Below are 24860 nucleotides of genomic sequence, written 5' to 3'. Positions count from 1 at the left end.
TAATATTGTGTTTTTAAGCTGTTATATGGACCTGATCCTTGGATAAAAAACATGCTTTGACCAAGCTCCTATGAGGGAATACACACAATTCAGATTTCATGTTCAGGCACTTTGTGCTACTGTTTTCTTAATTGTATTGTTTGTTTTTTTGTTTTGTTTTTAAAAATATGTATTTATTTATTTATTTTTATTATTTATTTAATACTATCATCATTTGCACTGTCATTGGCTGCATTAAAGGTGGGAGTATGGTCCAAAGTACAAACCAAACTAAAGAAATATTGTGGTGGAGGGAGACAGAGAGAGAGAGGAAGAGAGAGAGAGGGAGTGGGATGGGTTCTGTGCACAGAAACGAAACCTAAGTCTGTGGCAGACACAGCACAGCCTGTAGGTTCAGAGGGACGACAGACAGACAAACAAAAACTTCGTACAGACACTTCATGTAAAGACTGGTCAGCTGGGTGAAGATGAAGATGAAGAGCACACTGTTTTTTGTTCCTTTGATGATGACGATCATGATAACTACTGTTCAACGGACTAATGCACAATCCACTCCAACGCCACCTACCACCGGACAACCTACAACTCCATGGACAACAGGTATACAGACACACACATACATTTTTTGGCTTTATCAGGACAGGAACAGTGAGAGAGAGAGAGAGAGAGAGAGAGAGAGAGTCAGTCAGTAAAGTTAGGGACGAGAGACAGAGAGAAAAGGAGAGAGAGAGGTTGACATGCACCAAAGGGCTGTAGTCTGATTTGAACCTGTCTGCTGCAGACGGGACACTGGATGATTTGGCCTTTGATGTCTCCTGGGTAAATGCAGGTCACATCCACAAAACACAAAGCACTCAATTCAGACTTTGTCGGAGGAAGTTAGGTGTCAAAAACAAACTTTGGCTTTGTCCAAGTTATCTATACCAGCTGAGCAGGTTGTGAGTTATGGAGGATCAGTGGTGTATGAAACATAGGCTAATTAAAGACTGGGTAAACCAAGAATAAATATGTGTTTATAATACCACAGGAAAACATGTTATTAACCACTCTGTCAAATTTGGAGGACTAAAAAAGTCGTTAAGTATATAAAATTCTGCATCAAAGTTGTCAATAAATGAGCAGTTTTCTCTGCTTCCGGACGGTGGGGGCGTGTCGCGATATGGTCGTGCTGCAGGAAAAGAGACCACGCCCCATGGCAGGAGAGCTGGACTTCACTTGCTGAACATCACACAACTTAAACATGTAGCCTACACGTCTTCGAAAGACGAGAAAGTGACCTCAAACACACTCCACCACACACCCCAGTCCTCAGCACTGACACAGCTCTTACCTTCACTCTTGGTGTCTAAAACAGTCGCAGCAGCAGTCATGATCATCCAGCTGCAACAGGTTATAATCCACCATGCTGCTCCCGTTTACATCTCGTTACCGGTCAGCGTCTTTCATCCATTTGCATTGTGTGAAAATAAATAAAGTTTTTAGCTAACGTTAGCTTAGCTTTAGCTTCAAGTGTCCTGACAGGAGAAGCAGTAGCAGAGACAGTGAATTATCTCTGGACCTGGTACCGAGTCCACACCCGGTCCAGACCGCCCGGCGCCGTGACACCGCGTCCGAGCTGAGCAGCAGCCGTGTCCCGGTGGGAGGAGACCGGGGGAAACACAGTGGAGCCGGGAGGCTACGGCTGCTACCGCGGCTAAAAATTTTTTTTTACTTTCACACAATGCAAACGGAGGAAACGGGCAGACTGCGAGTAACGATCGAAACGGGAATAATATCGATCGGTGGATTATTAACGTGGTGCTGGAAGACTACTGATGCTGCTGCTGCTGCTGCTGCTGCTGCTGCCGCCTGAGAGTGGAGGTAAGAAATGGTTTGATCAGCTGTGTGTGTCCGCTCGGACGTGTGGTGGACTGAGACCACGGAGGAGTTTTTTTTTTAACGGTGTTTTCTGTCCGTGATTTTATGGTTGGTCTGGTCTCCCGTGTGTCTGGTTGTGTGCGTCAGTGCGTGAGTGGAGGCTGTTTGGTCGGACAGTGTGTTAATGAGGGAGACTCTCAAAAGACGGTGTTGTTGCTGCTGCTGCGTGTGTGTGTGTGTGTGTGTGTGTGTGTGTGTGTGTGTGTGTGTGTGTGTGTGTGTGTGTGTGTGTGTGTGTGTGTGTGTGTGTGTGTGTAACGCTGTCAGGGATCCTCGGTGTGACCGGAGGATTCAGCCACTCTCCCCGCGGTAGCACTGTAAACTCGTTATATGAAGGAACAAGACATCTCCCCTGTGTGTGAACATGAACTACGTAGTTAGCTGGCTGTTACACGTGTTTCAGCTAGACTGAAGAGCAAGTGGGACGGACAACCTCTGAAGTCAGTTGGCTGAATGTATTTATACATGATTTATACATAGAGCTGAGCAGAGGGCGGGTTTATGTAGAGCACTGGAAAAGAGAGTAACGACACCACCAGAGCGATAGCTCTAGTCTATGCTCTGGACACCACCATAGACTCCCGTGGTAACTTTATTCTCCCCCTAGTGGCAGGATATGGGTATTGCAAATCCGCCCAACCCATTCACTCCAATGTATGTGTGTTGCCAACTTGCTTGTAAATTGATTAAAACTGCTGTGTTTTTGCTTTTAGGTGCCTTGGTCATATTAAGTTATGCTTATAATTTATTTATTTCAAAATTTAAATTGTAACATTAATGTGAACGGTTTTTTTTTTTGGCTATATTGAATTTGATGTATAGGCTCTATGCACAGCTCCACTACTTCCTATTTCTAATCAAACCCAAAACGTATTATGTGAAGTTTTTCCTCCAATTTTGATTAAAAAAAAGATAATTAATAAAAACACACGGAGCTGTTTACAGTACTACCGGTCACACAGCGGACAAACACAGAAGGGGACGAGCGAACGCTTTACCGTTGCTAAGCAACCACCAGCTGTCAAAATAAATAACATAAAAAGCCTCGCATGGAAATAAAATAAAAGCCAGCAGCACAATAACTTGCTTGACAAAAACAAACAAACTAAAGAAAACACAGGCTTAAGTGGCGAACAGTTAGCTAACACAGTTGAATTTAGCGCGCAAACTGGTATGACACTTTAGTGGACTTATCTTTATCATTTAAAACAGCAAGCATTCGTGACACAACAATTAATGGCCACTATATGCTAATATTTATCTGTAAAAGGGTCCACGATGATGCTATTAACGTGGGTGATCTATAAATGTCCTTAAATTATTGAAAATACCGCACTTACTCATTCACCAACACTGCAGAGATGCCAGCTCTTGGGCGCATTTGCAATACCCATATCCCGCCATCAGGGGGCGTTTCCACTTGACCAATGCTTGTCACTACTCTCTTTTCCAGTGCTCTAGGTTTATGCAAGGGGGCAGTTGTCGGTCTGAGGCCCAATTCCAATCCGACCCCTCACAGACTCACTGACTTAGAGGCGCGTTCACGGGAAGTCCGTGAGTGTGTGAGGGCTGTTCCGTTGTCAGATCATCAAGTCAGTGAGTCAGTGAATGAGCCCTTACTGCCCCCTTAGGGACTGTTCGTTATTTATCATCAGTGCCACCGGAGGGATTCACGGGACTTTTTTTTTTTTTTTACATGACCCCCCTGTCGGAGTCAGTAAATTTTAACATGACCCTGCATTAAGCCTTATCAAAAGATACATGACCCCCCCCCAGCCATCGACACGATCGCATCACGTAGCGCGTGACACTACATTATTTCATTTTGACAACCATGTGTGCAACACCTTCTCATCACAATGCCATTTATCAGCTGTTATTAAAATCCAACTCATCAATAACAGAATCGCGATTTTGGACCAGCTCACATTACACAACAAGCCATTAACAATTAATCCACACTCAAACCGAAGCAACAATAATGTGAACTGCACTCAACAACGTATTACAAGGTTTACGACAGATATGATAGACAACTGTGTGTGTGTGTGTGTGTGTGTGTGTGTGTGTGTGTGTGTGTGTGTGTGTGTGTGTGTAAGAAAGAGAGAGAGAGAGAGAGAGAGAGAGAGAGAGAGAAAGTCTGTAACCTGTTAGCTGTTAGCTACCGTAGCTCAGGCGTCGGTCTCCCGTCAGGTAAAAGCTGCCGTTTATTCCTCAAATGAAGCTCATGAAGTTGAGCCTCTCCGGTACAGTTATCCATCACTGCTGTTGAATTAGCCGCTAAACTGCTGGACGCTAAAACCGAGGGGGCGTCTGTTTGTTTACAATTCACGAAAGCAACGTGAACGTACGTGCTGCTCAGACTATGTAGAGTTACGCAATGAGGCAGGCAGGCAGCGTAGCCTCTGTACGGTACTGAAGTTAAACTCACTCACCCATAAAAGACGTGCTAAGCCGCGGGCGAAACCCTTATTGAGTTCTTGGCGAAGCGGTTAGCATCTTCGCCTGCGGTGCGGGAGACTCGGGTTCGAACCCCACTCAGGGCAGATCAGAACAATATAAAATAACGTTGTGATTTAGGGGCCGTGGCTCTCATTGTCATCAGTGCTTGCAGCTTTGAAATGTCCCGTTTTTGTTTTGTTTTTGTTTTTTTGCGAGCATTGCAGTGTCCTCCAGACAAAATGTTGAATGACCCCCCCTCGCTGACCTTTTTTTTTTAGTGGACCCACCCCTCAACAAAGAATATTATGACATGACCCCCCCCCATTTTCCTCCGGTGGCCCATTCCATAAATAACGAACGGTCCCTTACCGTAAGTCAGCACCGATGCTGACTTTGGTAGGGGAATTACCCACAGTTCATAGCGGTGTGAAGTCAAACCATAACACATGGGATGCCGTCGGAACGCAAGTGTTAAAAAAAAAAAGAAATTAACCCAAGTAGTCAGAGAGAGCTCCGCCAGTCTCTTTATTGTTAATGGACAGGAGCCAAAAAAAGGGAATTTGATTTTGATTATTGATGATGATTTGATCAGATCTGATCTAGGAATATTTTGTTTTGAGTCCGCCTCCCTCGCACACCCTATGCGTATTGAAAGTACAGTAAATTTATCGGTCCAAGGGCGGAGTTAAAAACATTTTGTTGTCAAGGTAACGTGTCGTGAGAGTGTGTAAGTGCTGTTCCATTCATGTTTACAGCATCTGGACCCTCACAGACTCTCACACTCTGTCATTTAGAGCTGACGTCACTAGTCAGTGAGGGTTCAGGGCTTGAGTCTTTAGGGGGCGGATTGGAATTGGGGGTGAGAAGTGAAGCTCACTTCCGCGTTCAAAAAAACTGCAATCCCCTCTTCTTCCTCTGGGGGCTGGTGTCAGAAGGGAGCATTCCCCATAGACCCCCATGTTAAAATCGCCGACTTTACATCCTCAGTAAACATGTTAAAAGCCTGGTGTCAGAACGTTTTTTCTACCCCCGCACACACTCTGAGGGGGGTGAATTTTTTTTTTAACTCTGCCGTTTTACTGTTATAAGGTTAAAACTCTGACCAATTAGGGCGCGGAAACGTTGAGTGACAGGTCCGAGCAGCTCCGTGGACAGCTGCTTCGAGGCCAGTGGGCGGGAACTCAGCCGGCCAATCCAACATGGCGCTGTTCAGGCCGCCATATTTGAGTAACAAAAACGACTCCCCAAAACCAATGGGTGACGTCACGGACGCTACGTCCATTCTTTTTACAGTCTATGGGTTTATGTAAGTTCGACTTCGACTTAAAGGTTATAGCTACAACTTTTTCATCAAAAGGATTCATTTAAAAAAAATAATGCATCCACAGAATGTCTAGAGGGGTGCAGAATAAAAGTATTAATTTTACTGAATTAAAAAAAAAAAAGTATTATAGTATAAATAATTGTTTAACATTTTGGCGGGTCCGAAATATATAAATATTTACATCTGGTTACGTTGGCAACGTCAGCATGGAATGATCTCTGTGGCAACAGCATTAGAACGTTGATGTCATGTGTCTACTGCTGTAACTGGAAGGTTGGAGCGAGAGCAGGCAGTGTGAGTAGCTACTGGCCAGTAGGAACTTGTAGCTATCACCTTTAAGCCCGCCCATTCAAAACCTGCACACAGAACAGTCTCTGAGGCCTAGCTCCTCAAGGAAATGATGAATGCCAAAAATATTTTTTACATCCCAGATAGCAAATGTTTTGGCTGTATTTTGGCATCCTTGTGGCATTTTTGGCTTTCTTTTGGCTTTGTGAAAGCCCTTTGGCTCAAATGTGGTATGATTTTGGTTAGCCTTAATAGACAGGATTGGTGACAGCAATATGGCTGAGTTATGGCATATATCTGGTTAACCAAGACATTGGGCAAAGAGCGGGATAAAATAGAAGGGTGGTATGGCATGTTTATGGCAAGCCAGAAGATTGGACAAAGGGCGGCAATGTCCGATGGTTTGTTTTGGCATGTGTTTGTATAGCCAAAGGATAGCCAAAAGTCCAAGCAAACGGCGGGAATTTCTACACAGTTTCAACCGACGACAGCCCTCCTACTTCATTTTCTCAAGCTGATCAACACGGAGGTATGTACCATGATATTATACATTTAAATTTAGTCAAATCTGATTTTCTATCATTGCCTTGTTTAAATAGCCGATAAGTTTTCTGCACAGTTACGTTAATGTTTCCTATTTTGATGGGAACAAAACTGCTGTGAGCTATGAGCTAACTAGCAAACAGCCAGCTCATTCAATTTAACTACATCAATATCATGCACAGAGAACTTAATAGATATACACTGGCAGTGAGTATATGAGATAGTTTAATGTAATTAATATAATTGGTAGCTGACTAACCTTTGCACAGATAGTAGCTAACTTAGCTAGCAACAATCAGTCATTCCTTTAGCCTACAGTGAATATCTGCTGAAAGCAGCATAGCCTACCATTTAGCGTTGAAAGTATATCCACCGAAAAAGCATTGCTCATGTTGCTGTGCTTTTTAGCAATAATTAATAAATAATTTTAGCTGCCAGGCAGGAAAACACAAAGAAAACTCCAAACTTAAGCCAAAGAGTATAGCAAGAAGCTCTAACTGCCACTAGGTGGTGTTGTGATAGTGCTGCCACCAATTTGGACTGAAAAGGCCTACTGCTATGAAACCTTTTGTTATATTAAACCCACTTTATTCTCTGCCATATGTGCTTCTAGGGAGAAATCTAATTATCTGTGATTTAATTGCTTCGTTGCTTTTCAGTTATAAGCAAAATATCATATGCATACTTATAATATTTTACATATCCTATTTTCCTCTGCAGAACACTGAGCAAATGATGGCCCTGGAAGAAGACGCAGCCTCTTCCTTAAATATAAAAAGGATTTGGTGAGCTGTCTTTGATTTTATTAGAGTAGGGTAATGTAATGGTTGGCTAGTTGATTTGAAAATCAATGTAGGTAATGATCTCAATATTTTCAGGTCATCTCTCTTGGACCTTCTGGGCCTGCCACTTTGAAGGTTACGGTATGGGGCATTTTAAAGCCAAAGGACCAGACAGAAAAGGACACCTGACGAGGGATGAATGGAAAAGTTACAACTTAAAGTGGGTGAGTTTTATAACTGTAATAAAGCCTTTAATAAAGCATTCTTAGGCTACAGTAGAAGTAGTAAGTTAAGTTTGTTTTCTCTTTGTCTGTATCACTTTAGATGCCACAAGAAGAAACCCCATCTGCTCTACCACCACAGATGCAAGCATAGCACAGACCAGTGATGGTTTTACTGGGCTGGGGACCTGCAACCTGTCAGCCTGGAGTCAGTCAACAGTAAATTCAAAAATAAAAATATGATGAAATAATATTAATCTTCCTATTGTTGTTGTTTTTTTTCCAATACACATAGACACATAGCAAGGTACATTTAAAGTTTATTAAGGGAAGCAATCATTTGGCATTATGGCTTCATTTTGGATCAGCTTTGGGTGGCAGGATTTTGGGCTTTTGGGACAGTTATGGCTATATTTTGGAAGGCCACAATTAGTTTTGGGTGAGTTTTGGCCTCTCTTTGGGTCAGTTTTGGCTACTTTTTGGGCTCTCTTTGGGTCGGTTTTGGCTACTTTTTGGCTGTATTTTGGTTGGATTTGGGGCTCTTTTGGGGCAGCTATGGCTGTATTTTGGAAGGCCACAATTAGTTTTGGGTGAGTTTTGGCCTCTCTTTGGGTCAGTTTTGGCTACTTTTTGGCTGGATTTGGGGGTCTTTTGGGGTCTTTTGGGGCAGTTATGGCTATATTTTGGAAGGCCACAATTAGTTTTAGGTGAGTTTTGGCCTCTCTTTGGGTCACTTTTGGCTACTTTTTGGGCTCTCTTTGGGTCGGTTTTGGCTGTATTTTGGTTGGATTTTGGGGATTTGGGGCTCTTTTGGGGCAGCTATGGCTGTATTTTGGAGGGCCACAATTAGTTTTGGGTGAGTTTTGGCCTCCTTTTGGTTTGTTTTTGGCTTGCCTATTTTGGGCCATTTAGGCCTGGCCATAATCTTGCCAAAATGACCAGCCAGATTTGGGCCAAAATGATGCCAAAAGGTTTTTGCTATCTGGGATGTTTTGAGGGACACATTTAAGGCCTAATTAATATAAGAAGAAAAATACTGAATTTGGTTTACCCGGTCTATAAGCATTTCCTTCACATTTTAACAGGCATTTGAAAGAGGTAGGGCTGTCAAAGTAAAAAAAAAGATTCACGCTTGATTAAACATGTTACATGACTAGAGCCTCTGTGTCTGTGTCACAGCTGAGGTTGTCACCTGAGGTAACAGCAGCAGATAACTATAAGTAGCCTGTTGAAGCAGAATACAACTATATACATTATTTACGCAACGTGAATTGTACATACACATGAGAGGTTTTATGCTGATACAGAGACATATCACATTGATTCCAGTGTATACGTCTTGGACTGCTGTTGGTCTTTTAACCTTTATTTAAAGGGACATTGTGTAACTTCTTCTGTTATCTATCCACGAAAATCGATTATTTTGTTCAAAAGTAGGCTACGTTTTTCATTCATCAATAATCACCCCCATCAACCAACTGAAGTGTTCCGGTAAGCTCTGAATTTGCCGTTCATATCATTCATATCTACATCGAGCGGGCAAGCTCGGTGCTGGCTGCCATGTGGTTTAGTCATGTTTTTACGTTCAGTGCCTTAACCACTGCGCCACGCACCGCCCCCACAATGTAGCCTACCTTTAACCAGGAATAATCCCATTGAGATTCAGAATCTCTTTTGCAAGGGGGTCCTGGCTAAGAGAGTTTGTTAAAGTACAATGTATCATGAAAGATAATAATAATAATAATAATAATAATAATAAGAAGAAGAAGAAGAAGAAGAAGAAGAAGAAGAAGAAGAAGAAGAATAAGAATAAGAATGATAATAATTGCTGCTGCTCTCTTTCCTTTTCCAGGTCGTCCTGCGTACAATTTAAATGGGGTCATGGCCACTTTGTCTGACCGTGGTGGTGGAATATCCTTCTATCCCCCATATTATTCTCCTGACACTTCCCCTCCTCCTTTCTACACCACTCTCCCCACCACCACGCGCCCCTACACCACCACTACTGCCCCATGGACCACGCCACCTTCGACCAGAGGTGAGAACATTCACAAAAGGAAAAAGAAGAAATATTAGTTGAATCTGTTTGTCCCCTTGATAACATCCCTGATCTGTCTGGTTTCCACGTTATATCAAAATAAGACGACTCTTCAGTTCAGACTCTTGCCTGTGAAACAGGAACAGAACCCATCACGTAGCTCCCCTATGATTCAATCAAAAAACTGGAAGTATGTTCTTCTTCATGGTTTGCGGTAATTTCTGATTTCACAGGGTGTAGAAAGACTTAAAGATAAACTTAAAACTGTATCTCTTTTTTAAAATATCTTTATTCTACCATTAGTTTATTGTGGTTCTTTCCCAAATCCATTTATTTTCTCTTTTAGGCCAAAACAAGTGAAATTTCTGTCTGGATTAAAGATGGTCAGACTTTGGCCTCAGTAATGATTTTAATTAATCTTTTGAAATATAAATGAAAAATGTAAAAAGACTAAAACTAAACTGAAACATGAGATTGAAGGTGACATAAGGTGAGCAAAACAGATCTTTGTTTGTGATTGTTGAGTCTCTGTGCTTGAAACATCAGTCATTGTACATGCAGGCCTATTTCTGCTCTGTGCACTTCATTGTTTATTTTTCATGCTGTTTCATTTTTTAATTCATGCTTTTTTGTTTTCTTACTCAACTTTTTAGACTGAATTATTAAGTCAAGTTTCCTTCATTTGAACCCTGCAGGTTTGTCCGTGTGTCTGCGTTACCTCACTGATTCAAGGTTATACCTCACACTCAGTCCAGGCAGAGACACGGTGACTCTGAGTAGTGACAATGGTTTGTACTATCGACTGACCTATGGGTGGAGTAACAGCCTGATGTTGAATCCCAGCATTAAAATCCTGCCAGATGTTGCACCGGAAATCTGGACCAGAGTCTGTGTCACCATGGACTTCACGAAGAGGGTGGTCCAAATGTTCAGAGACTCCAACATGAGCATCAGGAAGAGACTGGTTGATGGGGTGAGAGGGACGACATGTTAAGCAGACTTATGTTAAATGACTGCAAAAATAACAGAATCAAGTAGAAGAAATCTGACATTATTAAGTTTATATTGTTTACCATAAACAATATGGTAAACAATATAAGCACGTGTGGGCTGCAGTCCAATTCTTCTACCACTCAGACTAATTCCAGGTTACACTCCGGTTTGTCTGAGGTGACGTAGAATATAAACCATTGATGTGAAATTTTGTGTGTGTGTGTGTGTGTGTGGTGTGTGTGTGTGTGTAGCATTCCTGGCAAGGTGAGCCTGTGATTCAGTTTTCAGATTTTGCTGGTCAGGTGACTGACATCCAGATGTGGGATTATCCCCTCAACTACAGAGAGGTCACTGAGTACATGAATGGCGGTGTCTACAGGTATGAACCCGTGTGTGTGTATGTGTGTTAGCCTGTAATCCTATCTTAGTGGGTACCAAATGAACCACGGTAGGGAGGATAATTGTGCATTATAAGGACATTTTCTTTGGCCCCCTCACTCCCTAAAACAATCGCTCAAAAATCAAGACGGTGTAAGATTAGACTTCGGTTAGGATGGTTACGCTTACAGGATACGGTCCTCACAACTACAGAAAAACAACACTGATCAATTCTTATTTGACATTTTAGAGATTTAAAATTCATATTTAAATTAGGGCAGAAGTTGTATATCATAAATCACAACATCAATCATCAATTATTATTATTTTTTTTTTTAAGTATATTTTTTGGCTTTTATGCCTTTATTTGATAGCCACAGCAGAGATAGACAGGAAAGGGGGAGGCAGAGAGAGGGGGAATGACATGCAGGAAAGGTCTGCCTGACGCGGGACTCCAACCGGGGACGCCTGCGTTGAGGACGGTAGCCTCTACATGGGGCAGCTGCCTTAACCACTGCGCCACGCACCGCCCCTCAATCATCAATAATTTAACATAAATGTAAGGATAAAACGAAGTGATGAAATTTTACATTGAAATCGTCAAAGGTCGACTTCACTGTGATGTCACTGTAAAAACATTCATGCTGTAGCTCAGGAAAGGGAGATTGTGAACACATTTGCTGCAACTTGGCTGGCTGGCGATGGGATACAACTGGGCGATGGCCATTCTTATTCTGTTTGTTTTATTATTTCTTTAAGTGGCCAAGTCAGTTTGAGTGACCAAATAAAACACAGTGATATTTTACAGTGAATTGTTTGTTCATAGAAACAAATGTATAAAATGTTATCAACATGACCGTGTAAAAAATACTAATATTGTGTTTTTGATTTGCAAAAAATGAAGTTTGTGTTTGTGTGTTTTAGGCTGTACAGCGGCTCCCTCCTCACCTGGTCCTACATCAGCTACTCGAATAGCGGAGACATGCTGTTGGAGGACGTCTATGAGGTCCAGGCCAAACTGCCGTTAAGGGGGAGAGGGCGTCGGCTGAGGGGAGGGAAGAAGAGCAGTGGGCTGGGCTTCAATGTGAGAGGAAGCAAGAGACAGCAGCTTTAATGAAACACACAGGTTTATCTATGGAAAAACTCTGACCTCTGTTTCTGATTTAATTGTTTAATGATGAAAAAAAACTCGAACTAGAATCAGCTAACAAAAAATCACCAGCAAGCAATAATACAAAAATTAAGTTCAAATGGTATTGATTTGAAAAAAGTATGATTATATTTACAACTAGTCTCAGTATAAAGCTGTATGCTTTGCGCTAATTCATCTCTTTTTTATATTACAAGAAAATGTTTGTTTAAAAAAAAAAAAAAAAACTTGTCCTCTGTATTTGTTCTAAATTTGTTTTATATTGGTAGACATAAACAAATAAAAGTTAAGAAAAGGCTATTGTATTCATCAGTTTTATGTACAGTGAGGGGTTAATAAAATGTCTGATCTTTTCTTATTATGTAGCCTGTCTATAATTACCAGAAGTGGGTTCAAGTCCGTTTTTCGAGTCACAAGTAGTCAAACATACATTATAAAACGGAAAGGTGAAATCCGGCGATCTGATTGGTTGTTAACCGTGGTATATTGAGCATATCCCACGGCTACTATTCTAAAGCCTTATCACAGCGTAGGCTATCACTCCGCGTCAGGCACGACTGGTATGAATGGAAGTTGTGTCATGTATCCATTCTTGAAGTTGGCATACTTTACGGCCCAGTTTGGACTTCGACACAAGAGACAGCTGCTTGCTTCATGTTTCTCTCTGATGGTCAGCACTGTTTTTCTTGGACTATCATCTTAACCCTGCACAGCATCTGTTTGGTCTGAAATCCTGTCAATAGAAACAATCCAGTCTACTATTAGCCTATAACAAGGTCGGTCTTAGAAACTTAAAGATGGTATTTACTGATACAGAAAGCTGTTGTGGAATGTGACTTTGCATGATTCTAGTAAATAAAAAGAGAAGTTAATTGACAACATTTTAGACGGATAACATGAAGCAAAAACATCCCAAACGCTGACAGTTAAGTTCCTAAATATTAGTTTTACTTCTTATCATTTCATTCCCATAATATTGTGTTTTTAAGCTGTTAGGACCTGACCTTGGATAAAAAACATGCTTTGACCAAGCTCCTATGAGGGAATACACACAATTCAGATTTCATGTTCAAGCACTTTGTGCTACTGTTTTCTTAATTGTATTGTTTGTTTTTTGAAATTCTAGCCTATTTACCATCATCTGCACTGTCATTGGCTGCATTACGTAAAGGTGGGAGTGTATGGTCTAAAGTCATAGTCTAAAGTACAAACCAAACTAAAGAAATAATGTGGTGGAGGGAGACAGAGAGAGAGAGGAAGTGGGATGGGTTCTGTGCACAGAAACGAAACCTAAGTCTGTGGCAGACACCTGAATGAGGAAATTAAAGCACAGCGCACTAACGCAGCCTGTAGGTTCAGAGGGACGACAGACAGACAAAAACTTCGTGCAGACACTTCATGTAAAGACTGGTCAGCTGGGTGAAGATGAAGATGAAGATGAAGAGCACACTGTTTTTTGTTCCTTTGATGATGACGATCATGATAACTACTGTTCAACGGACAAATGCTGCCATCACCACTCCAAAGCCAACTACCACCACTCCAAAGCCAACTACCACCAGACAACCTACAACTCCATGGACAACAGGTATACAGACACACACATACATTTTTTGGCTTTATCAGGACAGGAACAGTGAGAAAGAGAGAGAGAAAGAGAGTCAGTCAGAAAAGTTAGAGACAAGAGACAGAGGAAAAAGGAGAGAGAGAGGTTGACATGCACCAAAGGGCTGTAGTCTGATTTGAACCTGTCTGCTGCAGACGGGACACTGGATGATTTGGCCTTTGATGTCTCCTGGGTAAATGCAGGTCACATCCACAAAACACAAAGCACTCAATTCAGACTTTGTCGGAGGAAGTTAGGTGTCAAAAACAAACTTTGGCTTTGTCCAAGTTATGCAGCTGAGCAGGTTGTGAGTTAAGGAGGATCAGTGGTGTCACATGAAACATAATTAAGCATTTCCTTGATTTCACATTCTAACAGGCATTTGAAAGAGGTAGGGCTGTCAAAGTAAAAAAAAAAAAAGATTCACGCTTGATTAAACATGTTACATGACTAGAGCCTGTCTGTGTCTGTGTCACAGCTGGGGTTGTCACCTGAGATAACAGCAGCAGATAACTATAAGTAGCCTGTTGAAGCAGAATACAACTATATACATTATATAAATACGCAACGTGAATTGTACATACACATGAGAGGTTTTATGCTGATACGAGACATATCACATTGATTCCAGTGTATACGTCTTGGACTGCTGTTGGTCTCTTCATGGCATTTGTTAAAATACAATGTATCATGAAAGATAATATAATAACAATAATAATAATAATAATAATAATAATAATGATGATAATAATAATAATAATAATAATAATAATAATAATAAGAAGAAGAAGAAGAAGAAGAAGAAGAAGAAGAAGAAGATTGATAATAATTGCTGCTGCTCTCTTTCCTTTTCCAGGTCGTCCTGCGTACAATTTAAATGGGGTCATGGCCACTTTGTCTGGTCGTGGTGGTGGAATATCCTTCTATCCCCCATATAATTCTCCTGACACTTCCCCTCCTTCCTACACCCCTCGCCCCACCACCACCACTCGCCCCTACACCACCAACACTCACCCCTACACCACCAACACTCACCCCTACACCACCACCCCTCGCCCCACCACCACTCGCCCCTACACCACCACTACTGCCCCATGGACCACGCCACCTTCGACCAGAGGTGAGAACATTCACAGAACACAAAAGGAAAAAGAAGAAATATTAGTTGAATCTGTTTGTCCCCTTGATAACATCCCTGATCTGTCTGGTTTCCACGTTATATCAAAATAAGACGACTCTTCAGTCCAGACTCTCGCCTGTGAAACAGGAACAGAACCCATCACGTAGCTCCCTCATGATTCAGTCAAAAAACTGGAAGTATGTTCTTCTTCATGGTTTGCGGTGATTTCTGATTTCACAGGGTGTAGAAAGACTTAAAGATAAACTTAAAACTGTATCTCTTTTTTTTAATATCTTTATTCTACCATTAGTTTATTGTGGTTCTTTCCCAAATCCATTTATTTTCCCTTTTAGGCCAAAACAAGTGAAATTTCTGTCTGGATTAAAGATGGTCAGACTTTGGCCTCAGTAATGATTTTAATTAATCTTTTGAAATATAAATGAAAAATGTAAAAAGACTAAAACTAAACTGAAACATGAGATTGAAGGTGACATAAGGTGAGCAAAACAGATCTTTGTTTGTGATTGTTGAGTCTCTGTGCTTGAAACATCAGTCATTGCACATGCAGGCCTATTTCTGCTCTGTGCACTTCATTGTTTATTTTTCATGCTGTTTCATTTTTTAATTCATGCTTTTTTGTTTTCTTACTCAACTTTTTAGACTGAATTATTAAGTCAAGTTTCCCTCATTTGAACCCTGCAGGTTTGTCCGTGTGTCTGCGTTACCTTACTGATTCAAGGTTATACCTCACACTCAGTCCACAAAAAGGCAGCGGCAGGGTGACTCTGAGTAGTGATGACAATGGTTTGTACTATCGACTGACCTATGGGTGGAGTAACAGCCTGATGTTGAATCCCAGCATAAAAATCCTGCCAGATGTTGCACCGGAAATCTGGACCAGAGTCTGTGTTACCATGGACTTCACGAAGAAGGTGGTCCAAATGTTCAGAGACTCCAACATGAGCATCAGGAAGAGACTGGATGATGGGGTGAGGAGGACCAAGAGGGACGACATGTTAAGCAGACTTATGTTAAATGACTCTGACATTATAAAGTTTATATTGTTTACCATAAACAATATGGTAAACAATATAAGCACGTGTGGGCTGCAGTCCAATTCTTCTACCACTCAGACTAGTTCCAGGTTACACTCCGGTTTGTCCGAGGTGACGTAGAATATAAACTATTGATGTGAAATTTTCATAATTGCTGTGTCCAAAGATGATGCTAAAAGGTGTTGTGTCATGTTTTGTAAGGTTATTGCAACCTCCTTGACCTTTGACCTCTGACTACCAAAATCTAACCAGTTCAGGCTCCACTCCTTATGAATGATCATGCCAAATTTAAAGAAGTTGTGATACTGACACATGCGTAGAGTGTAAAACTACAAATTCAACAACTTGTGGATTTTGTATTAGAATTGTCTTTAATGTTATCTGTGTGTGTGTGTGTGGTGTGTGTGTGTGTAGTATCCCTGGCAAGGTGAGCCTGTGATTCAGTTTTCAGATTTTGCTGGTCAGGTGACTGACGTCCAGATTTGGGATTATCCCCTCAACTACAGAGAGGTCACTGAGTACATGAATGGCGGTGTCTACAGGTATGAACCCGTGTGTGTGTGTGTTAGCCTGTAATCCTATCTTAGTGGGTACCAAATGAACCACGGTAGGGAGGATAATTGTGCATTATGAGGACGTTTTCTTTGGCCCCCTCACTCCCTAAAACAATCGCTCAAAAATCAAGACGGTGTAAGATTAGACTTCGGTTAGGATGGTTACGTTTACAGGATACGGTCCTCACAACTACAGAAAAACAACAATGATCAATTCTTATTTGACATTTTAGAGATTTATATATTATTATTATTATTATTATTACTATTATTATAAATTAGGGGTTGTATATCACAACATCACAATTTCAATCATCAATAATTTAACATAAATGTAAGGATAAAACAAAGTGATGAAATTTTATATCTAAATCGTCAAAGGTCGACTTCACTGTAAAAACATTCATGCTGTAGCTCAGGAAAGGGAGATTGTGAACACATTTGCTGCAACTTGGCTGGCTGGCCATGGGATACAACTGGCCATTCTTATTCAGTTTGTTTTATTATTTCTTTAAGTGGCCAAGTCAGTTTGAGTGACCAAATAAAACACAGTGATATTTTACAGTGAATTGTCTGTTCATAGAAACAAATGTATAAAATGTTATCAACATGACCGTGTAAAAAATACTAATATCGTGTTTTTGATTTGCAAAAAATGAAGTTTGTGTTTGTGTGTTTTAGGCTGTACCGCGGCTCCCTCCTCACCTGGTCCTACATCAGCTACTCGAACAGCGGAGACATGCTGTTGGAGAACGTCTATGAGGTCCAGGCCAAACTGCCGTTAAGGGGGAGAGGGCGTCGGCTGAGGGGAGGGAAGAAGAGCAGTGGGCTGGGCTTCAATGTGGGAGAAAGCAAGAGACAGCAGCTTTAATGAAACACACAGGCGTATGTATGAAAAACTGCGACCTCTGTTTCTGATTTAATTGTTTAATGATGAAAAAAACTCGAACTAGAATCAGCTAACAAAAAAAAAATCACCAGCAAGCAATAATACAAAAATGAAGTTCAAATGGTATTGATTTGAAAAAAGTATGATTATATTTACAACTAGTTTCATTATAAAGTTGTATGCTTTGCGCTAATTCATCTCTTTTTTATATTACAAGAAACTGTTTTTTTTTTTATACTTCTAAATTTGTTTTATATTGGTAGACATAAACAAGTAAAAGTTATGGCTAAGAAAAGCTTTGTATTCATCAGTTTCATGTAACGTGCAGCTTGGACAGTGAGGGGTTAATAAAATGTCTGATCTTTTCTTATGATGTATCTATAATTACCAGAAGTGGGTTCAAGCAGTCAAACATACTGTATATCACACTCTTCACCACACATTGTGCCATTTTAACAGAGCAAGTTTATTTAATTTACACACATTATGTCAGCTTACTTTCGTTTTCTGACAGTTCGGTTTAAAGGGAAAATCAAACTAACGAAACGTACACGGACCCCGTGGCTCTAATAACCACCATTGTCAAGTTCCAGTCAGGTCAGGTGTCACTGTCACTTCAGCAAAACATGGACCGGTTTTTAAAAATACAATCACAGTGGCCTCATCAAGACCTGAAATGTAGCGTGAAGCCTCTGCTCCAACGTCTCTGTCGCAGCAACCTTTTTAAAACTTTGGTCAGACACTTTACCCATATGACTGCCACAAAACAACAACAACAACAACAACAACAACAACAACTAGAAAATTTCCTCTCGGGAAATTTTGAATGGGCCATGGGGCTACTGCCGGTTGTGCCATCTCTGTCAACATGGGAATCAAACCCACAATCTTAAGGTCAAGACAGAGCTGATCAGACAGACACATGATCATCTTTCTATAAGCACTGATATGGAGGAGCTGTAACCACATTAGGTTGACTGTGTGTGTGTGTGTGTGTGTGTGTGTGTGTGTTTATCTTGTGTAATAGGGCCAGGACTCAATTAAAACAATTAATCTAATTAATTAGAGGCTTTGTAATTAATTAATCGCAATTAATTGCATTTTAATCGCATATAAATATTTGACCTGAGAACAGTGAGAAGCATTTTTTTCACATGGATTTTAGGATACCATTGAATGACTGAATAGCTTAAGCAACAAAACATTGTTTTTTTTTTCAAGGTGGTACTTAACCAAGACCAACATGCAAATTATCGATTAATTCATTAATCGATATTTGATACAGATTTAAATGGTCTTTCCTGCCAATACACTATGATGATTACTGTAGTATTTAATTAACTAGGCTACATAAATCACAGTAGCATAAACTGATTGTTGAACGACCAGGTGAGGGCTGACTGGTCCTGTCTAACTTCTGTGTACTGGGTGCCATTGTGCAGGGTGTTAAGGCAGCCTTCCTCCACTGCAGTCCCTATGGTCCTGGACCCTCTGGCTGGTGGGGTGGGCTGCTTTCAGCTGGGGGGGACTCTATCAGCTGCTCCCACGAGAGGCATTTGACGCATTTGACACCAACAAGGTTTAACATTAAAACCAGATTAAATCATGGTTTAAGTTTAAATTCTGTTGCACGTTAACTGTGTTTTAATCACATGAAGGTGTGTGTGTGTGTGTGTGTGTGTGTGTGTGTGTGAGACTGTAATCACATGAAGCTGGCTCTAGAGTCTGTGTGTGTGTGTGTGACTGACTTGACACATAGTTAGTTAGTAGCTGCATCCTGTGTCAGTCTGATTTAGCTGTGTCTCTGTTTATAAACATTTAAACGAGCGCCAGGTGGATTGTTTATGAAGTTAACGAGCTCTGGCCTGAGGATCAAAGAGGTTACCACGGCGATAGGGGCCCCCGCAGGCTGAGACAGACAGAAATGTGGAGAAAAAGAGCCATTTTCTGCCTCTGCACCGGTCTCACATTTAGGCCTAGCATGACAAAACGGTAACTCCTATCAGAACAAAACACAGATCAACGTTGCTCTAAGGACTTACTGAAAATTTCGGTACGATTTGGTGTTTCTACAGTAAATATTTTGGCGACGCTGGCAGTTTTAAAACATCAGGCCGTTCTGCTTCTCTCAGAAAATATTTGTATTGGACTCAATGAGGAGCAGAGACAGACGTGGCCGCACTTAGAGGCTCAGAGTTTAAATTCTGTAAGTCTCTCTGATATTTTGAGCAGATTAAGAGATCAAGGATGAGCTCGTCTACAAACGTGCCGGAAATTATGTGTGTAGAGTGTAAATTGTGGCCGTTTGGAGTTTGGATAGAGAAAAAATCTGGAGTTTTTCTGGCATCTCTCCCACTCTAACCGATGACGTCACGCACTCTGACACGAACATTCCGTGCAATACACACCCATTATAATCTAATAATTTCTCCAAAAATGATCATGGTCATTGATCATGGATTGATCAAAAACTATATGACCTATCAAAACGTGGAGTAATACGACAATACACAAGACTTGTGTCTACTGTTTAAAGTTTAAATGGAGTCTCTAGGTGAAAGTATGCCTGAGCAGTAGACGTTTGTTAAACTCCAATGATTGGTCTTTTTCGCACTTTTTTTCCCGCCCGTCCCATTGACTTACATGCAAAAATTTTGCGCAGTTTTTCGCGACTTACGTCGCGAAAAATTCGTAAACTGTTGAGAAAAGTAATAGCACACCGATCAAGCCGCACGTTTTGATATATAAAACTCTTCGAGTTGCAGGACTAGTAGCGGACCGAAAAAGCATCCGGAAGATGAAGGAGAAGAATAACTAGAAAAAACATTTCCAAGAATGGAAATGGTGTGAATGCTGAAAGCAATGCTGAATGAGCTGAAGAAATTGTTGAAACAATGCTGAATGAGCTCAAGAAAGAAAGAAAGAAAGAAAGAAGAAAAGGACAGAAGGAAAGAAAGAAAATGGGAAGGGTAGATGGAGAAAGAAAGAAAGAACAAAAGGACAGAAAGAAAGAAGACAGAGAGAAGGGTAGATAGAGAAAGAAAAAGGTAAGAAAAACAGAATAATAGAACATAAAGAGAATAGAGAATGAATGAAAGAGACAGAGGAGTAGTAAGAAAGAAGGAAAGATATTGGGGTGGATAAATGAAAGAGAGAGATATACAGAGAGCAGTAGAAAGAAAGAAAGAAAGAAATGGGGTAGAAACATAGAAAGAGAAAAGGAGTAGAAAGAAAAACACGGAAAGAAAACAAAGAAGTAAAAAGAAATGGGGTGAAAGAAAGAAAGAAAGAAGAAAAAGAGAGAGGGGATGATAGATAGAAAGAGGTAGATGGATGGATGGATAGGGAGGGAAAGATAGAAAGAAGTTAGTAAAAATACAAATAGGGAAAGAGAAGAAAAGATAGATAGATAGATAGATAGATAGATAGAATAGATAGATGACAACGATAGATAGATGTTAAAAGCTGCGTCCTATGTCCCAGGCTCCACCTGTAATGTACTACTATTAAAGCAGAAGTAAGTGTGGTCGTTTTGTTTTATCGTTAATCAGAGCAGAGCAGAGTGACTGACAGACCCTGTTTCAGACCAAACATAATAGAGTTGGAAAGACTAAACGTCTGAACTTAAATTCATGAGAAAATATAAATTGTTGGAGATTTACATCAAAATAAAAATAATTGAGAGTTGATGAATGTGAGCTGAAAACCTGTGTGTGTGTGTGTGTGTGTGTGTGTGTGTCTGACGGTCTCTCTGTCTGCGTGTACATGTGCAGAAAGCCACAGAAATCCTCTCTCCCTAATGATCTGATTGATTGGCAGCCTGCCCTCAGAAGTTACCATGGCAACTCAACTAACTGCTTACATTTTACTGTGTGGAACAGTGTTGTGTTTGTGTGTTTGTTTGTTTGTTTGTGTATGTGTGCATGTGTGACTGTGTGTGAGTGTCTGTGTGTGTCTGTCTGTGTGAGTGTGATGCCTGTGTTTGTGCGTGGACATCCTCTGTCAGTCTGGTTTATCGTGTGTGTGTGTGGGGCTGTGTTTAAAAACATCTTAAAAAGACGACAGGCGCGCGGCTTACGTTTTTTTTTTTTTTGACCAAAAATTAAAATTTCTCCAAACTCGGATATATCATCTGGGGGTCCGAGGGGAGTCCAACGCAGAAGGTTTGGTTGAAATCGGGCCGGTGGTTTTGGAGAAAATGACCAAAAACCAAACAGGCGATTTTAAAAAGACGACAGGCGCGCGGCTTACGTTTTTTTTTTTTGACCAAAAATTAAAATTTCTTCAAATTTCTCCAAACTCGGATATATCATCTGGGGTCCGAGGGGAGTCCAACGCAGAAGGTTTGGTTGAAATCGGGCCGGTGGTTTTGGAGAAAATGACCAAAAACCAAACAGGCGATTTTAAAAAGACGACAGGCGCGCGGCTTACGTTTTTTTTTTTTTTTGACCAAAAATTAAAATTTCTTCAAATTTCTCCAAACTCGGATATATCATCTGGGGTCCGAGGGGAGTCCAACGCAGAAGGTTTGGTTGAAATCGGGCCGGTGGTTTTGGAGAAAATGACCAAAAACCAAACAGGCGATTTTAAAAAGACGACAGGCGCGCGGCTTACGTTTTTTTTTTTTTTGACCAAAAATTAAAATTTCTTCAAATTTCTCCAAACTCGGATAAATCATCTGGGGGTCCGAGGGGAGTCCAACGCAGAAGGTTTGGTTGAAATCGGGCCGGTGGTTTTGGAGAAAATGACCAAAAACCAAACAGGCGATTTTAAAAAGACGACAGGCGCGCGGCTTACGTTTTTTTTTTTTGACCAAAAATTAAAATTTCTCCAAACTCGGATATATCATCTGGGGGTCCGAGGGGAGTCCAACGCAGAAGGTTTGGTTGAAATCGGGCTGGTGGTTTGGAGAAAATGACCAAAAACCAAACAGGCGATTTTAAAAAGACGACAGGCGCGCGGCTTACGTTTTTTTTTTTTTTGACCAAAAATTAAAATTTCTCCAAACTCGGATATATCATCTGGGTGTCCGAGTGGAGTCCAACGCAGAAGGTTTTGTTGAAATCGGGCCGGTGGTTTTGGAGAAAATGACCAAAAACCAAACAGGCAATTTTAAAAAGACGACAGGCGCGCGGCTTACGTTTTTTTTTTTTTTGACCAAAAATTAAAATTTCTTCAAATTTCTCCAAACTCGGATATATCATCTGGGGGTCCGAGGGAGTCCAACGCAGAAGGTTTGGTTGAAATCGGGCCGGTGGTTTTGGAGAAAATGACCAAAAACCAAACAGGCGATTTTAAAAAGACGACAGGCGCGCGGCTTACGTTTTTTTTTTTTTTGACCAAAAATTAAAATTTCTTCAAATTTCTCCAAACTCGGATATATCATCTGGGGGTCCGAGGGGAGTCCAACGCAGAAGGTTTGGTTGAAATCGGGCCGGTGTTTTTGGAGAAAATGACCAAAAACCAAACAGGCGATTTTAAAAAGACGACAGGCGCGCGGCTTACGTTTTTTTTTTTTTGACCAAAAATTAAAATTTCTCCAAACTCGGATATATCATCTGGGGGTCCGAGGGGAGTCCCAACGCAGAAGGTTTGGTTGAAATCGGGCCGGTGGTTTTGGAGAAAATGACCAAAAACCAAACAGGCGATTTTAAAAAGACGACAGGCGCGCGGCTTACGTTTTTTTTTTTTTTTTTTGACCAAAAATTAAAATTTCTTCAAATTTCTCCAAACTCGGATATATCATCTGGGGGTCCGAGGGGAGTCCAACGCAGAAGGTTTGGTTGAAATCGGGCCGGTGGTTTTGGAGAAAATGACCAAAAACCAAACAGGCGATTTTAAAAAGACGACAGGCGCGCGGCTTACGTTTTTTTTTTTTTGACCAAAAATTTAAATTTCTCCAAACTCGGATATATCATCTGGGGGTCCGAGGGGAGTCCAACGCAGAAGGTTTGGTTGAAATCGGGCCGGTGGTTTTGGAGAAAATGACCAAAAACCAAACAGGCGATTTTAAAAAGACGACGGCGCGCGGCTTACGTTTTTTTTTTTTTTGACCAAAAATTAAAATTTCTTCAAATTTCTCCAAACTCGGATATATCATCTGGGGGTCCGAGGGGAGTCCAACGCAGAAGGTTTGGTTGAAATCGGGCCGGTGGTTTTGGAGAAAATGACCAAAAACCAAACAGGCGATTTTTAAAAAGACGACAGGCGCGCGGCTTACGTTTTTTTTTTTTTGACCAAAAATTAAAATTTCTCCAAACTCGGATATATCATCTGGTGGTCCGAGGGGAGTCCAACGCAGAAGGTTTGGTTGAAATCGGGCCGGTGGTTTTGGAGAAAATGACCAAAAACCAAACAGGGCGATTTTAAAAAGAACGACAGGCGCGCGGCTTACGTTTTTTTTTTTTTGACCAAAAATTAAAATTTCTCCAAACTCGGAGGGTCCGAGTTGGAGTCCAACGCAGAAGGTTTGGTTGAAATCGGGCCGGTGCTTTTGGAGAAAATGACCAAAAACCAAACAGGCGATTTTAAAAAGACGACAGGCGCGCGGCTTACGTTTTTTTTTTTTTGACCAAAAATTAAAATTTCTTCAAATTTCTCCAAACTCGGATATATCATCTGGGGGTCCGAGGGGAGTCCAACGCAGAAGGTTTGGTTGAAATCGGGTCGGTGGTTTTGGAGAAAATGACCAAAAACCAAACAGGCGATTTTAAAAAGACGACAGGCGCGCGGCTTACGTTTTTTTTTTTGACCAAAAATTAATATTTCTTCAAATTTCTCCAAACTCGGATATATCATCTGGGGGTCCGAGGGGAGTCCAACGCAGAAGGTTTGGTTGAAATCGGGCCGGTGGTTTTGGAGAAAATGACCAAAAACCAAACAGGCGATTTTAAAAAGACGACAGGCGCGCGGCTTACGTTTTTTTTTTTTTGACCAAAAATTAAAATTTCTTCAAATTTCTCCAAACTCGGATATATCATCTGGGGGTCCGAGGGGAGTCCAACGCAGAAGGTTTGGTTGAAATCGGGCCGGTGGTTTTGGAGAAAATGACCAAAAACCAAACAGGCGATTTTAAAAAGACGACAGGCGCGCGGCTTACGTTTTTTTTTTTTTTGACCAAAAAATTAAAATTTCTCCAAACTCGGATATATCATCTGGGGGTCCGAGGGGAGTCCAACGCAGAAGGTTTGGTTGAAATCGGGCCGGTGGTTTTGGAGAAAATGACCAAAAACCAAACAGGCGATTTTAAAAAGACGACAGGCGCGCGGCTTACGGTTTTTTTTTTTTTGACCAAAAATTAAAATTTCTTCAAATTTCTCCAAACTCGGATATATCATCTGGGGGTCCGAGGGGAGTCCAATCGCAGAAGGTTTTGGTTGAAATCGGGCTGGTGCTTTTTGGAGAAAATGACCAAAAAACCAAACAGGCGATTTTAAAAAGACGACAGGCGCGCGGCTTACGTTTTTTTTTTTTTGACCAAAAATTAAAATTTCTCCAAACTCGGATATATCATCTGGGGTCCGAAGGGAGTCCAACGCAGAAGGTTTGGTTGAAATCGGG

General features: G+C 41.1%; 2 protein-coding genes across 2 annotated transcripts; both read left to right on the top strand.

Annotated features, from left to right (window-relative positions):
* The first annotated feature begins 383 nt into the window (after positions 1-383).
* LOC146987618 (uncharacterized) lies at positions 384-12278 on the top strand. The gene is made up of 5 exons (XM_085776869.1): positions 384-600; positions 9370-9555; positions 10251-10528; positions 10800-10927; positions 11851-12278. The coding sequence occupies exons 1-5, from the start codon at positions 468-470 to the stop codon at positions 12038-12040; spliced, it is 915 nt and encodes a 304-aa protein (XP_085632995.1). The 5' UTR covers positions 384-467; the 3' UTR covers positions 12041-12278.
* A 1135-nt stretch (positions 12279-13413) lies between these two features.
* LOC146987617 (uncharacterized) lies at positions 13414-17596 on the top strand. The gene is made up of 5 exons (XM_085776868.1): positions 13414-13664; positions 14539-14802; positions 15505-15791; positions 16272-16399; positions 17093-17596. Exons 1-5 carry the CDS (start codon positions 13502-13504, stop codon positions 17280-17282), a joined length of 1032 nt encoding a protein of 343 aa, XP_085632994.1. The 5' UTR covers positions 13414-13501; the 3' UTR covers positions 17283-17596.
* Positions 17597-24860: the final 7264 nt, after the last annotated feature.

The sequence above is a fragment of the Trachurus japonicus genome, chromosome 5, assembly GCF_045865225.1.
Source record: "Trachurus japonicus isolate A0001 chromosome 5, Traja_1.0".
NCBI lineage: Eukaryota > Metazoa > Chordata > Actinopteri > Carangiformes > Carangidae > Trachurus > Trachurus japonicus.
Note: the sequence above shows the minus strand (reverse complement) of the source record. Positions and strands in the feature narration are given on the sequence as shown.

Bases quoted from the DNA above. Each gene is read 5' to 3' on its own strand.
- LOC146987618 (XM_085776869.1), top strand. From the start codon at position 468: ATGAAGATGAAGAGCACACTGTTTTTTGTTCCTTTGATGATGACGATC. The intron at 601-9,369 runs GTATACAGACAC...TTCCTTTTCCAG, and splicing joins TACAACTCCATGGACAACAG to GTCGTCCTGCGTACAATTTA. The intron at 10,529-10,799 runs GTGAGAGGGACG...GTGTGTGTGTAG, and splicing joins GGAAGAGACTGGTTGATGGG to CATTCCTGGCAAGGTGAGCC.
- LOC146987617 (XM_085776868.1), top strand. From the start codon at position 13,502: ATGAAGATGAAGATGAAGAGCACACTGTTTTTTGTTCCTTTGATGATG. The intron at 13,665-14,538 runs GTATACAGACAC...TTCCTTTTCCAG, and splicing joins TACAACTCCATGGACAACAG to GTCGTCCTGCGTACAATTTA. The intron at 16,400-17,092 runs GTATGAACCCGT...TGTGTGTTTTAG, and splicing joins ATGAATGGCGGTGTCTACAG to GCTGTACCGCGGCTCCCTCC.